At 40.7% G+C, this 16,593-nt stretch overlaps 1 protein-coding gene across 2 annotated transcripts in view; it reads left to right on the forward strand.

The window, feature by feature from the left end:
- Positions 1 to 690: 690 nt before the first annotated feature.
- KCNH7 (potassium voltage-gated channel subfamily H member 7) overlaps positions 691 to 16,593 on the forward strand; it is a 397,870-nt gene continuing 381,967 nt past the window's right edge. For both annotated transcript variants that reach the window (XM_066575930.1, XM_066575931.1), the window contains exon 1: positions 691 to 984. In XM_066575930.1, coding sequence (XP_066432027.1) covers positions 909 to 984 — 76 coding nt within the window. In that variant the 5' untranslated portion in view covers positions 691 to 908. The remainder of the gene's footprint in view (positions 985 to 16,593) is intronic.

Below are 16,593 nucleotides of genomic sequence, written 5' to 3' on the forward strand. Positions count from 1 at the left end.
TCTTGGCCGAAGGTCAGCCTTAGCCTAAATCGGAATGCCTAGACTGCCCCGTAGTCTATCAATGTGTATTACAATGCAGAGCCCTGTGCCTGTTGAGGCATTCATAGTGCCACCCTAGATATCAAACATTTCCCACCCACAGAGTGATTCTAATAACTGCACCACTTTGAGGCATTGCCAGTCAAGCAATTGTCTAATATACACTGGTAGCGGTTATAATTATTCCCATTATCAAAATGTATAACGTGATTGCAATTTATAGAAATATCTCATTATTTTATGGCCCATGTATAAGAAAAAATAATGCAATCATTTCTATAAAGTTATAACTCCTGCAGAACATCTTTGACTAGAACATTCGTTAAGCATGGTAACTTCTTGCACTTGCCAGGTTGCAACTGGGCAGTCACATTGCAATAATGGCATGCACATAGCTAACCCCTTGTCAGATTGCCTTTTAGATGGCATTTTCCTCACTATGCTAAGAATGAGATGTGCCAGCTGCACACAAGGGGATCTCATATAGAGGAGGGGGCTGCTGCAATAAGGGAGCCATGCTCTTCCCGCTGCCATGGTGCCTCCTATAGAGGCTGCGCTGTGCCTGCCTCTCCCCTCCTCCTCCTCCTCCTCCTCTCATAACATCACAAGCTGTGCCTGAGGCTCTGGAGGTGAGGAGGGGAAGGACAGAGACCCTCACAGTCCCTGCTTCAGGGGGGAGGGGGGGCTCCAACACCTGCATGTGTACTAGGGTCCCACCACTCCAGGACCCCCTTGTGCAGCATCCCTGGACTCCATTGTTCAGTACAGAATGCTTGGTGGAGAAGAAGAGATGCTTCACATGATGCAGTGACAGCTCAGGAGACAGCATTGTGCACAGTTGGGAAACTGAATTCCACTCAGTTCCAAAAATGCCTGTAAGAAGAGGACATGTGGCCCCACAAAACACATTTCTGGGAACCATTATCAGGAAATTTGAAGGGCAGAGTGAGTATATTTTTCCTTGTACATTATAAGCTTATTACAGGCTAGTGTGTTATTCCATGTGCATCATCTGCTACTGTTACCAAAACACAATATAGGGACGTATACTGTTACTTGGGGGCACAGTGAGGCTTTTATGCTACATTGATATCTTGCATGGAGCTTTAGAAGATACAATGTGTCAACTTTATAATGACACTTTAGGACACACATGACAACATGCAAGACACTGTAGATACAGTACTATATGTGCACGTTGTAATTGTAGCAGCCAGTAGAGGAGTGGGATTTGCTGTGTTATATGTATATATTCATATAGGTGATTACCTTGGCTTTGAAGTCTTTTCTCAAGTATTGCAGGTCCATGAATGAATGAGGAAGGTGGTGTATATACTGTACCGTATACATTGTACTCCAGGTGTGCTCAGCAGAAGTGTAATGTAATATACAGTACTGTAGCATCCCTGTTGCATGGGTTATGTAATGATGCACTAGGAGAAATCTACAGAATATTTATTTGTCTATTTATATTTACACTTAGTTATTTATAAATACATTTATATATATATATATATATATATATATATATATATAAATAAATAAATATATATTTATACACACATACATGTAAATATAAACAGCATATATTTATATACACAGTATATATTTATTATTACTTTTAGCCATCTCCAAAGTACTGGAATTACCAGAAGTCACCTATCTCAGGTCAGGTTAAGATGGCTTAGAATGTGTATTTGACCTTTTGATAAGATCCTGCAAATTCAAAGCCTACAGGTTCGGGTATAATTACAAGGGTGATTTTCACGCACCATTTCTGCGCGCTGTGAAAAATCGCACATGAAAAGAAACCGTTATTTTAAAAGGGTTCATTTACATGTGCAAATTTTCTATGAGACCGAGAGTCCGAGATGGAAAAATTGCAGCATGTCCTCTTATGGAGCGATATATAACCCATTATTTTCTATGGAACTGAAAAGAAAATTGCATCACATTCGATGTGCGTGCAAGTACGATGCGATTTTTCTATTTCTTATTGTTGAAGCAACGTGCAAAAATCACATGTGCAGCAATGTGATTCATTTTTCTGGCAAGACGCATCAAACTCACATAATAAAAATGGCAGCTTTGCAAGTGTGATATCGGTCTAAGTTTCTCGGACCGATATCGCAGTAACCCGTGCAAGTACAGCCTTGCCTGAGAGTAACACTATATTAAGCCCATGTATATGCAAAAGGAACATATGAGTTGTAGCAATAGCAGAGCTGAGTTTGTAAAATGTAGCAAAGTTGGGTATATTCTATGGAATAGTTTATTACAGTATCACAATATTTTGTTATCTGCGGACTCGGCATAAACTTTGCCAAATTCAGCCTTACTACTTCTTAATGTGTAAGGGTACATTCACACAAATATTTTTTTTTGTTTCGCTTTTTGGAATTCTTCTAAATGGCTATATTCACACTGGTGATATTTTAATTGGATGAACAGTCAGGGCAAGAATACAATTGCAGTGTGCCTTATTTTGTTGCGACCTTCGCATGAAAATCGGTTATTCAAGTCCGTGGGTGCGTTTACCAAAAAATAGTTTGCACTCATTTGATGTGATTGTGATCTGTTTTTATCGCATGTAACCATGGCAACCTTAAAAAAATGTACAGAACCAGGAAGTGGGCAGAACCTACAGTGTGTTTTTATTTATACCTATAAAAATTAGATGCAAGACATGTCAAAAGAAATCGCCGAAACACGTAAAGATCGCATAAAAACTGGTCCAGTTTATCAAGGCTAAGAAAAGAAAAAAAAAACACCCGCATAATATGCCCTTAATTTTATTGACACACTATAGTGGCCAGTATAAAGTAACCCAGCAGATAAAAGCTCCAGATGAGGCAGACCTGATAGTCAACATACAAAGCCCATAAATACAAGCACTAGTGGCTTTTTCCAGAGGGATGCTGTGCTAAAAAGTCACTGAGCAATTGGATGTCTTCAAAGACAGGTTTCAAGATTAGGAGATTCCAGGCAGCATCCAGCAGTGTCTGTGTATAGGTCATTAAAGAGCAGTGTATGTCACATACAATACGGGGACTTCATAGAAGTTTGCATTACAATAGGTTATGTTTTTTTAAATGCCATGTAAATAACACTCAGGTACTTGTGACAGCAGCATCTTATAAGAGCTCCACTCCTGCAGAACAGCACAGGCCTGACACATTTTACATTAATTAGGCTTCAGGTAATTATGTACTGTATGTCTCATTAATTTTATGAAATTGTCTTAATTGTTAAGTTGCTGAGTACTATCACTTCATCATATATTGCCACATACTGGAACTAATGAATGGGCAGAAACACAGTATGAAATAAAAAGGCACTTATTTTCACCAACTTATCTCTGGGTGTCAAATTATCAAATATTCTGGAAGTCATGGAAATGCATATGAGACTTGTTTGTAAAGGTAGAGAAGAAAGATGCAAAAATTGTATCATGAATTTTGCTAAAAACTATGCTTGTTTCACTTTTCCTCCTTAATTATACAGTATATTGAAAATTATAGAAATGACAGAATATCTATCTATTCATTTTCTATCTATCTTAAAGCTATATCCTGTATATTTCATATCTATTTATCTAATATCATCTATCTCCTATCCATCTATCTATCTCTTATCTATCTATCTATCTATCTATCTATCTATCTATCTATCTATCTATCTATCTATCTATCTATCTATCTATCTATCTATCTCATATCTACCCATTTATCTATTTCATATCTATCTATCTATCTATCATCTCATATCTGCACATTTATCTATCTCATATCTATCTATCCATCTATCTCATATCTACCCATTTATCTATCTCACATCTATCTATCTATCTCATATCTACGCATTTATCTATCTCATATCTGTCCATCTATCTTCTATCTATCTATCTATCTATCTATCTATCTATCTCATATCTACCAATTTATCTATATCATATCTATCCATCTATCTCATATCTATCTATCTATCTATCTATCTATCTATCTATCTATCTTATATCTACCCATTTATCTATCTCATATCTACCCATTTATCTATCTCATATCTACGCATTTATCTATCTCATATCTGTACATCTATCTTCTATCTATCTATCTCATATCTGTCCATCTATCTTCTATCTATCTATCTTATATCTACCCATTTATCTATCTCATATCTATCCATCTATCTATCTATCTTCTATCTATCTATCTATCTATCTATCTATCTATCTATCTATCTATCTATCTTCTATCTATCTATCTATCTATCTATCTATCTATCTATCTATCTATCTTTCTTTCTCATATCTATCTATCTCATATCTATATATCTGTCTGTCTATCTATCCATATTCTAAACATATTCATATATCACCAATGTTTTTTATATCTGTGTTCTTTAACATATCACAGAAGAATTCACATAAAACTACCCCAAGACTGTGATCTAAAGGCCCCAAATGCTATACCGCTGATAATAGTAGTGCCAGACAACTCTCTAATGTGTATAAGGCAGGCTTAGCTCTCCCCTGTCAGATAATGTCAGGAAAAAGTAGGATCGGGGGTCATTAAATTTCAAATTCCTTTTGTTCTTCGGGACATAAGCTGCCACCAAAGGTGTCCAACTGCAGCTTAAAGGAAACCTGTCACCTCCTATAAGCACTATAAACTAGGTTCTGGAGTTTACAAGCTGAGTGTCATGGAATCCGGGGCTGTAATTTTTATACTTACCCGGCTCCCCACTCCCACACTGTCACCCCAGCAAGTCTGCATGTAGTCTTTCAGCATTCTCCATGGATGCCAAACTCCCGGGGTGACGGGGAGTCCTTCAAGTATAGCAGGACCTGTCCTGTAAGCACCATAACTATTCTACCTTTATAGTGTTCTCTTAAAGGTGCAGCATGAGCACAGATTGAGTATGTTGCGTAAGCGAGCTACTGAGGTAATGAGCTGCACTGAGCCTTCAAGAATGGCGCTGCTACATGTATACCAGGCTACAGATTACCACCAGTAACGTGGACTCCAAGTACAGTAATATATATATATGACTCAGAGCCTAGATAGTCAATGCTACCCTGCATATTTATCAGTGATTAGCAGATTGTTTTCTGTTCTACAGTGCGTAGATTGTTGGAATTTTTTAAAAAAATGCTATTTAAATCCAAGATGTAGTCTGTGCTACTGTAATAGACCAAATAAAGAGGTTATAGTCCCACCTTTTGCTGGTCAGCTTCTCCCAGTTCCATTCACAGGTATACTCACAAGTAGTTATCTGTGATCAAGCACATTTTTTACTAATAAAACAGGATTTGTGCACTCAAGTATTTTGTTCTCGATCATGGATTTATCTCGTAATACACCAAAGCCTTGGAGCCTTAAAGAGAATATATCACCATTTTGTTTAATTAGCTAAAAAAAACCTGATGGAATGGAAGCAAACAGAAGCCTTTTGGGTTTTTTTAAAAATCCCATTGAAATCAACAGCATTCATCATTTTATATGAGTTTCTCTCCTTCAAAATCAGAACAGAGGGAAGAAAAGCCTGAACTGCGCCGTAATGCAGTCTATATCTGTGAGGGGCTAACGCAGGTGTAAAAGCAGCCTAATCCTACCTGTGATGTTATGGAAAGCTGGTAGTAGTGTAATATGTCGCCACCAAAAGAATAGGTGAGGACATGGGTTGGCCGGCCTCAGTTAAAGGGAACGCCCACAGCTGCTGATTGGTTGCACGAGACATTCAGCACTTGGCACTAACCCTGGTTAGCTGCTGAGCTGCCTCTCCTGCCACTGCGTCTGACACGGCTTGCGCTCTCCACAAGCTGCATCCCTGCGCCCCTGGCCAGCTAGCTGGCCGAGGGTCCTCCCACACGCCCCCGTTGCTGCCACCAGACATGAACACATACCGCTGAAAGTGGCTGCAACTCATGGCTGGCCAGCTCCTAGAATTGGCTCCCTCCGGCAGTCCTGCTGTGCCCACTCCTGCTCCTAGTTGCCCAGCTCTTGGAAGCACCTCTGACAGTCCCACTGCGGCCACTCCTGCTCCTAGCCGCCCAGCTCCTGGAAGTGCTTCCGGCAGTCCCACTGCGCCCACTCCTGCTCCTAGCCGCCCAGCTCCAGGAAGCATCTCCCTTCAGCAATCCCACTGTGGTTGCTCCTGCTCCTACTCCTAGCTGTCCAGCTCCTGGAAGCGCTTCCGGCAGTCCCACTGCGCCCGCTCCTGCTCTTAGCCCCCCCCCCAGCTCCTGGAAGCGGCTTCATCCGGCAGGCCCACTATGACCGATCTTGCTCCTACTCACCCAGCTCCTGGAAGCGGCTCCCTCCGGCAGTCCCACTATGACTGCTCTTGCTCTTTTACTCGCCCAGCTCCTCCAGCTATGGGACTCCCCACCGCCGACGAACACATACTGCTGGAAAGCTCCTTCTCCTCTCAACCCTCACCGCTGACAGACGGGAGCCAATCCGGAGCTGTTGGGCATTACCAGGACTAACTGTAACTCAGTAGGTCTCCACCCATACTTCCGGTGGAGACATATTGCACTAATTACCTGCAAAGCTTTCTCTACAGATCAGGAAGTGGCAGACTGGTATTGGGCTTTGTGGTCAGTGTGAAAAATGCTAAATTCTAGGATTTTTTAAAATACAGATTGTGACTAAAATGTAGAAAAAAAAATTACTAAAAATTCTAAAAAAAATATGTTGAACACAAAAATGTGATTTATATAATACGTCATTTTCTGATGACACATTCCCTTTAAATTTAGCATGAAATTTCACATGCAAAACCGACCCTGAAACACCGTGCTGGTTACACATGATAACCGCCAGAGCGCTGTAAAGTTGGTTATTCACAGCTCATCACTGTATTTGTGCACATTCTTGAGTGCATACAATTTGTGTGCATATTGCGCAGAGAATAGAACACATTGTTTTCAATGGCCTAGTTTTCACTTCTGCTTATGTGCCTGCAAAAAAAACCCCGCAACATCCTTCATAGGAAGAACCAAAGGCACCATTGGAGTCTTTGGAGGTCGTGCACACGACCCCCGCAAAATTGCGCAATTAACTACACAATTTTGTGGGGAAATTAATAACACCATTGACTTCTGAGGCTGCACAGTCTTTTAAATGTGAACAATCCCCGGTACCGCAGAAAGTCCAGTATACAACGCTGATAGGCGAGTGATAGCTCGACCTTCACAGCGCAAAAATTCACGCTACCACGAGCGTTTTTGTGCTTTTGCTCGTCCGAAGCTGCTGGTATACTGGGAGACTGCAAGGATTTCTAGCAGAGCCAGATTTAAAGAGAGAGTGACTTCCGTGGGAACCACCGTACGGTGCCGTATAGGAAACGGCGGTGCACAGTGGATATATTTATGTGAACACGCCGTGATGCTACATAATCAAGTTGTCAAAACATCATCTACGAATAAGTGTTTCTGCTTCATGAAACGGAAGTGGATTAAGCTGTTTTTATCATTTGTGTCATTAGGAGGCTATCTTTGCACGAGTTACTATTAACATGTCTACTCTTCTAATATCTATTTCTATGTCACCTCACTCAGACATATCATATTGGTTTGTACCTGACCGCCGAGACCCCCACCGATGATGCCTCTGTTTAAAGTGATAGGCGGTCATGCATGCACATTGCCTTGAAGTAATATGAGATCATTTTTGGGTTTGTGTAACATTCCACGGATTTCGATAACAAGAGAACTTAAATACATGGTGAGCCCTACACAATGAGGACTACACCCCATCAAACTGCTGTCGCCGGCCCCATTGAAAACATTGGGTGATATTGCAAAAAGAAAGGACATGCTGATTTTTTTGCTGCAAAGTTGTGCGCAATATGCAAGGAGATGTGCAATACCCTGCGCAATTCCACTGGAAAAAAAACACATTTGGAACTCATTAGACTAAATAGCCATATATGTCGGGGTGTTTTGTCTGCCACGCACAAAGGAACATGCTCTGCAGGTGCAAAGAGTGCAATAAAATGCACCAATACGTGTGCAAAAAAAATCATCATTCCTTCCGCAAAAATGCAGCTGAGGTGCTTGCAAATACGTGTACGGTAAAACGTGAAAGAGCGCTTACAGTTGGTTGTCTCACTTAGTGCATTTATCACGTATATACATAATAGGTTATAGATGTGTGATTGCTGGTAGCCCAACCACCGGGAACCCAAGAGATGATGAGAACGGTACACCCTAGTGAGTAGAGCGGCAGTGCGCAGACATGACCGCCAGTCCGGTCACTTGTGTGGGACTGACAAAGATAGCCAAATGCCTTGCTCACCATCTCCATATACAGTGAATGGATTAGTGGTTATACATACACATTGCACCATTCACTGGGGTGGGGTGGGGGTGCTGTTGTCATGGGGGTCCCAGTGCTCAGATTCCCAGTGATCGCACTTGTCCTGTGTACAGGTGATGAATGTGTTGAGTAGGAAAACTTATCGACCCTCACCAGTTTGCCATATCTAACATTTCAGACGGATACGCCGTGTATGAAGCTTCGAAGAAAACATCTTTAATTATTCAAGATCTTCCTCCACCTTTGAACACATTTTCCGGCTTGCATACACTGTAGATATAGTTTACATAAAAAGTAGAGTAACTTTGCATACAATTTGCTTTACTGGCTGTATACTGATCCTTAGTTACAGCCCATTTTCCTCCAAAGTCACATTCACAAAGCTACAGTACCAGCTGTTTAGTGCCCGTGTAATGCCAATCTTTAAAGTGGCACATATATACCTGATGTAGTTAAAACTAACTCTTCCTTGCCTGGCTTGGGAAGGGCTATTATTACGGCTTTTACATTTTCTTCTGGGATCGTGCCTTTAGTCATAGCCGGGTTGAAAAAAATGCATATATGTGGGAGTAGAAAACAGAGTGGAATGATCTCATGTACTCATTAGAAAGTCCATCAGGACGTGGGGCCTTCTCTAGTTTTGACTTCTGGATAGCCAAGATATTTCTTGTTCGGAGATTGGCTTATTGAGTGACTGTAGTTGCGTTTGTGTTAGGCTAGGAAGGTTTAACCCTTTATTAATGCCCGACACCTCAAACCTGGTTAAAGCCAACTTTCCTCACCTAATAAATCCAATACAACAAGAACTGGACAGACTAGCTTCCTTGGAGTTGGGATTGATGAGCAGGATTATACTATATAAGATGCTTAAACTCCCTAAAATCCTCTACTTTCTAAGGACTCTCCCTAAAACCATCCCGATCACAATCTTTGCCTCCCTCCACAAACAGGTGAACTCGTTTATCTGGCAAAAAGCAATATCCCGAGTAGACTTCTCTGCTATGACCAAAAATAAAAAACACGGTGGCCTAAGTGTACCTAACCTCCAAAACTACCATTACTCATTTTTGATAGATCAAATTAAACACCTATGTGCTACTCATCCCGACAAAGCATGGCCATCACTAGATCCTCACTCTACACAAAGCTCAGACTGGCCCTCTCTAGCCTCCCCACTCACTTGTCCTCTCCATACACTCTCCCACAGCGGGCGACCATACCAGGATGGAGAGCTTGCTTCAAAAAAGACCTCCTTTTCCAAGATAGTCAGATCACTCCAATCTCCCTATCAACATGACAATTGTTCATCCCTGAAATCTCCCTCGATGTATGGTCAAACACTGGGATTAAATCGGTAGCAGACTTTTACTATAACCGACAACTGCTACCATTCTCTTCAATTCAGGAAAATTATAAAATTCCCTCTTCTGAGTTTTATATATTCCTCCAAGCAAGAAAACATCTTCGTATGCACCCAGCGAAGTAAATCAATACTCCAACAATATTAAGACCAAGTATCTAATACCCTTAAAGGGGTTTTGTCATTGAAAAAAAAATCAATACTTACATATTGCTTCCCCGTCAGTCTTCTTACCGGATCTTTTCCTCCCCGTTCTTCTACTGTCTCCTGCAGTCATCCAAGTCACCTCACCACAAGCTGTCCGGATCCTCTTCTTCCTGTTTTGGAGCATCCACTAGCTGCAGTTCACTTTCTGCAGGGCAGTGAACTCTATGAGTGAAGTAGTGTTCACTGCCTAGCAGGAAATGCCAAAATCCCAGCAGCATGCTTTAGCACGCATGTGCGATATCTTGCTTCTAGTTTTGATATAATATATGAAACACTAGCAACGAGACATCGCGCATGCGCAGTCACCCTAAGACAGGCTGCTGAGGATTCGGCATTCCCTGCTAGGCAGTGAACGCTAGTGACTGGGTGCCTTGACCTGCAGGAAGCAGAATGCCGGCAATGTACGCTTTATCACAGGAAGAAGAGGATCCGGACAGCTGGAGGTGACATGACCCGGGGGACTGGAGGAGCCAGGAGAAGATCGGCGGGGAGAAGATACGGTAAGAAGACTGCCAGGGGAGGAATAGGTAAGTATAGAATTTTTTTTTTAATGACAGAACCCCTTTAACCAATACAAGAATCATACTAAACAAATCTATGAATTTTTATCTGACGACATTTTTTTAAAAACAACACTACAGTTCCTGAAATGGAAAACAGACCTCTTAAGTCAATTCTCCTTACAAGCATGGTAAGCTGCCCTAAAATGGGCCGTAAAATCGACATCATGCGCATCCCACCACGAACAGTACTATACATTATTGGTTACATGGTACTATACTCCATTAAGACTCTCATACATCTATAGCAGCGCATCCCCTAAATGTTAGAGAAACTGCGGACAAATGGGGTAATTGCTCTATATTTTCTGGTGTCGGCCCCCTAATCGCCACAAATGCTAAAAATACTGCACCCCTTCGCAACTAAAAACAAACCTGGTTTGGCGCTTCTACTGTTAGGGATAGATCATTTCCTATTGGAAGTTATCTGCCATATACTACACACAACCTGTCTTACAATAGCACGCAACTGGAACAGCTCTGAAGTCTCTTCCCTATAAGAAATAGTCTCATCTAACTGCACCTATAAAAAATGCTGGCAGTCCAAAATGGAATATTTGATCCCTTTATATCCAAATGGAACATTTGGCTGACAAATCATCCCTCAATTAACTAACATACAAATTCCTTCACAAACCAACCTTCCAAATATCTCCATGTCTTAAACCCTCCTCCTTTCCCTAACAGATCCTTGCCATAAGGTAAAAGCCTTCAAGTGGCACAAATAAGTTTCTAGTTTCTGGTTCCTAGTTGATATCAAGTACTCAAGTGATGAACTGCATTAACCTGGCAACTATTTCCTTTTTTTGTAAGAAGGTACATTAGTGTCTTTACTATTCAACAACGCATTGCATGTTTAAGATATTCGTGTCACAACACAGACATTGTATTCTAACACCACAAATATGTCAACTTTGTTATTCGTTGTTTACTGGAAAATCCAATAAAATTACTGAGAAAAAATAAATAAACTAACTAACTCATCACAATGCACCTCGGTTTGACCCTGACCAATCACAACATCTTTATAGAGTTCCTATGGATTTCATACTCCAAAAACATACTGATAGGTTAACCCCTTAGTGACAGGTCTATTTTTTACCTTAAGGATGAAGCACTTTTCATTGTTGCATTGCAAGAGCCATAACTCGTTGGTATAGCCGTAGGATGGCTTGCTTCCCGTGGGACGAGTTGTATTTTTCAATGGCAACACTCTGGGGCACAAATGATGCGTTGTAGAAGTTTTATATTTTTTTTTTGGATATGAGATGGAAAGAAATGCCACAGAAATTCTACCATTTTTGTGTGTGTGCGGAGGGGCGGGGGGGGGGGGGGGGAGGGGAAGGAGACAAACAAAAGAAAAATAGCAATTCTGGTGTTAGTTTTTTTTTTATAATTTTCTGACGTTTACCATTGTCTGGGTCATTGCAGATGCGGTAATACCTATTATGTATTGCTTTTAGGAAATTTTATTTTATCCATTAAAAAAGAGGTAAAAATTTCTATTTTTGACTTAAACTAGATTTTATTTCTTTCAACTATATTTTATTGAACTTTTTATGCTATTTTTTAGTCCCTCAAGGGAATTTGAAGATGCCATTGTTCGATAGCTAGGATAGTACACTGCATTACCTATGTATTGTATTATACTAAGCCTATGATAGCAGCCTATTAGACTGTGCTGGAGGCAGGGTCTAATAGGCTGAGTTACATGGCAGATGCAGAGACCTTTGTGAGGCTTTGGCTGCCATGGGAACCCATTGGTACCTTGCAATCACACTATGGGCTGACAAAGCGTGATAGAGTGCATTGCTAATTTTTGTGATTCATAAAACATTTCTATAATATTCTGCATACATTAGAGATGCACATAGCCCGAGTTAGGTTATCCAATATTTCTGTAGTATCTTCTTACTGCTTATCTATTTATGGAAGCTTCTTTTCCCAACTTATTTGCTATGAGATAGATAGATAGATAGATAGATAGATAGATAGATAGATAGATAGATAGATAGATAGATAGATAGATAGATAGATAGATTTGTAAGCCTGGTGTCCACATTGTACTCTGGTTTTATGTCGCCTGCCTATACTGCAACACATTAATGATATGGTCTTTTTAGAGTATGCTACAGATGATTTTCTCTCACTTTCTGTGTTTCGTGTAATAGACCTCATTAGCTTACAGAGTCAATTCGGTTGCAGAGAGGGTAAATAGGGCAATTGTCCCAGTGCTTAACCCAGTGATGCCTTCACCACCTCCTATTTAAATATAATTCCAAATTACTTAGACTATAATGGTGCCAAAATGTTATTTATTTTCATTATTTAATGTTCTTCAAATGAGAAGCCCTGGCCTACAGATATATTAATGTTTATATTCCCATCTCTTTTCTTACAATGAGGGCGGGTCCCATCTAAGGCTTTGACCAGGGGCCTCTACCAAGGGCTGGCATTTAGGGGTGTCAGTAATTGCCCAAGGCCTCCATTATCTAGCCGACCCCCAAGGATTAGAACCTCAGAAATAATATAAAACCACCCAGAATTATTTAGCAGTACATAGTAGTATTATTTCAAAATATAATTGCAGTATTATGTGAGAAGTATATGGCAGTACTGTGTGGCTCTTAAGTGAGTAGTATTATTATGATGGTATATTTTGGTAGTATTATAGTATTAGCACTGTATAGTTGGTATTATTTGGGATGAAATTATGAGAACAATTAGGACCAGGCACAGTAAATATACGGCACCTGGACCCAGGTTAAAGCCCAGCCGTCTGTAAAATTACGACAAGGATTTAAGCCTCCTGCTCTGCCATCAATCAGTAACAGCTGATAACCCGCAGGAGAAGGCAGGAGGGGTTTTTAACCCTTTCTGCCTTTTCCTTCCCCGAGTACACAGTGCTCATTGAGCACTGTGTACTGAAAAGTGAAAGTGTAACTTTCACTACGAGAGCTGGGGGGGTCATGTGACCGCTGGGATTCCCTGCTATAGCAGAGCTGCAGGTTCGTACTAGACCCTGACCAGCTCTGTTAGTGACTAATGTGGATGCCCCAGGTACAGTGGGAAATAAAAACATGTGAATGTCCCCTAGAGGGCTTCCATGATGTCATGGGGAACATAGTAAAAAAAAATCAGTACATAATTAAATAAAACAAAATAACAGAATAAAACAATATATACATAAGAAAGAAAATAACCCCAAACCGTGCCCTGTAATCCAAAACGATACATATTATATATCAAAACGTCCTAAACAAAATGAGGAACCCATTGCCATACTTTATTTTAGCGTAAATATGCTAATTTAAAGAAAAAAAATTTGAAATGTAAAAAAAAAATCATTTTTTTAGCTTTTTACACCCAATAAAAACTAAAAAACTGAAAAAAAAAGTCTGTGAAAAAGATATTTAAAAAATAGTCCTATATGCCAAGGAAAAAAAAAACTGAAAAAATAATTTTGGTAGCTAAAGGAAAAAAAATAGGGCAGTAAAACCCCCACATGGGTAAAATCCATAAAAAGTATCTGGTCCATAAGTTACAAAATAGCCTGGTCCTTGAGGGGTTAAAAATGGCAAATGGAGACCCTACGTTGCTTGTCAAACTTGTCCTGATGAGAACTCAGGATATTTCATTGTGTTTAGTGTGAATAAAGATTCTTTTATGCATTACTTTCTGGACGTATGTATTGAATTGAACATGTGTTCATGGAAATTACATTGTCACAGAGGTTAAAAAAGAGCATGGGTCCATCAAGTACAACCTTTTTGATACATTCTACATCAAAAAATTAATTAGAATTCTCCATATCATTTGTTTCTATACTAGTATATAGTTCTTTTTTTAAATGCTGACATATTATCTGCCATTAGTACCTTTTCAGGTAGGGCATTCCTTGTTTCTTGAAATGGATAGCCATCATCACTTTTGTCCTGTGTAATGAGTGAGTGTGTGTGTGTGTATCACGTTTCATTCATTGAACTATACAGGAGTTTTCAATTAACCTTACATTCAGTACAACGTCCCCTGACTCCAGAGTATCATGTACATGGCAGGGCCTATACACTATCCTATTAAAAGTTATTGGACACCTGAGCAAGATTCAAAAGTAGTATTTATTTACATATGTTAATACTTAATGGAGCTCCTTTGGCCCTAAGGATACTCTCCATGGCATACTTTCTACCAATGTCTGTTATACTTCAGCTGGTATTTCCGTCCATACATCCTGCAAACGTCTGGAGAGTTCTCTCAAAGAAGATGGATGCTGTTAATGTTTCCTGACCTGACGTTCCAGTTCCTCCCACAGATGTTCAGTAGGTTCAGGTCGGGACACTGTGCAGCCGGTGGAGTCGTGGAACATCCTTACCTCAAACTAACATGAAATAGTGTTGAATTTGGGAAAAGGCGCGTTGTCTTGTTGGACGTACTGCTGACTATTCCCAGAGTATTGCCACGTTGTCAGCAGCACATTAGTGTCTGGAATGTTAGGGTACACCGCTGTCTTCATGGTGCTTACCACTACAACCAACGGACCGAGACCATGCCATGTAAAATATCCTCAGACTATAATAGAACTCCCGCCTCACTTAACTGTTGGCGCAACACACTCAGGTAAAAGGTGTTCACCAGGTATCTGCCCCATCCACGTACAGCCATCTGATTTGAAGATGGAATAGTGTGATTCGTCTCTCCATAAAACATTCTTCCATTGGTCAACAGTCCAATGACGATGGTCCTTGCACCATTGTAGAAGAAACTATACTTAGTGCTTTGTGATGGACGGCTTGTGTGCAGCGGCATAACCCGTGTATCCAGTAGCGTGCAATTCCCATCACAAGTGTCTGTATCTTATGTAGCATGGTTAACGACACGTGGTATGCTAATACAGCACCATTCATTCTACTGATAAGGGTGTCCAAACACCTATAGTAGGGAAGTGTATATGTTGGCACACCAAATCCCTATATCTCTATACCACACAGCTGTTTATACCTATATTACAAATACAAGGCTGGAGCCTTTAAACACAGCCAGACTGACGCAATGGATAGCACCCATGAAGTAGACCACAACTTAAAGGGATATTCCGGTTCAATTAGGTTTAATTTTCCCCCTCTCCAAAAGTTATAAAACTCACCAATGTAATCCACACTAATATTACGTAACTCTCTGTTCTCTAGGGAGCACGACAAGACATATTTGGTGATGCGCAAGCGCATCTCCGCTCCACCACCGACGCAGCGAGTGAGGCGGAGGAGGAGTGGGTGCACATGCCTCCCCAAACGGGCAGACACGTGAGGGCAGACATTAATGCTGCAGTTATTAAGCTAGCAGGGATACCCGGCGTTGCCTGGAATTAAAACTTGAATGAAAGACACATTAACATGGATTGAGATTTTAAAGAAAATCTCTGTTGCCTGTAGCAACCAATCACAGCACAGCATTAAGTATACCCCAGCAGTATCAGAAATACCAACCAATCACAGCGCAGCTTTTATTTTACCTCCGCTGTGTAAAAAATGGTTTCTTTTTGATAATCGTAATTCCTTTCTATTTTTTGGTCTTCTTCTAATATGCCGTGAGAGTCAGATCTAGCGCATCACTCTAGCAGAGCTTCAGCTGCGAAGATGACTGGAACCCAAGAATCTGATGACCCCACTGAAGCAAGAAGGCATCAAGAAGCTGAAAGACAAGCTGCTCTTAGAGCAGTAGAGACCTCGGAGCGGCCTGAGGCCCGTCGGACTTTAGATTATGAGCGTCACGCGTCTTTTAAAGCTACAGAGACATTGGAGCAGTCTCAGGTCCGCCGAACCCTCGATGCTGACCGTTAATATACAGCAAAACACAGATTAGATTAAAAAAATACAAATTTCGTGCGGCTAAAGCCGCGGCTAATAAGTTAGTTAACTATAAGTTTTCCATGAGTCCTCTAAAAACTCTGTACCTTCTACGTGCACTTTGCTAATTGTTACCTTCTCTCTTCTGTTGGTTCCGTGGCCCGCACAGTTGTTCAGTAGCCCCAGTGTATAACATGCTTTATGCATTGGATCAAACATGCATATTTGGCTTAATTGCTCTGCTAAGGTGCCTTCACACC

The sequence above is a fragment of the Eleutherodactylus coqui genome, chromosome 8, assembly GCF_035609145.1.
Source record: "Eleutherodactylus coqui strain aEleCoq1 chromosome 8, aEleCoq1.hap1, whole genome shotgun sequence".
Lineage (NCBI taxonomy): Eukaryota > Metazoa > Chordata > Amphibia > Anura > Eleutherodactylidae > Eleutherodactylus > Eleutherodactylus coqui.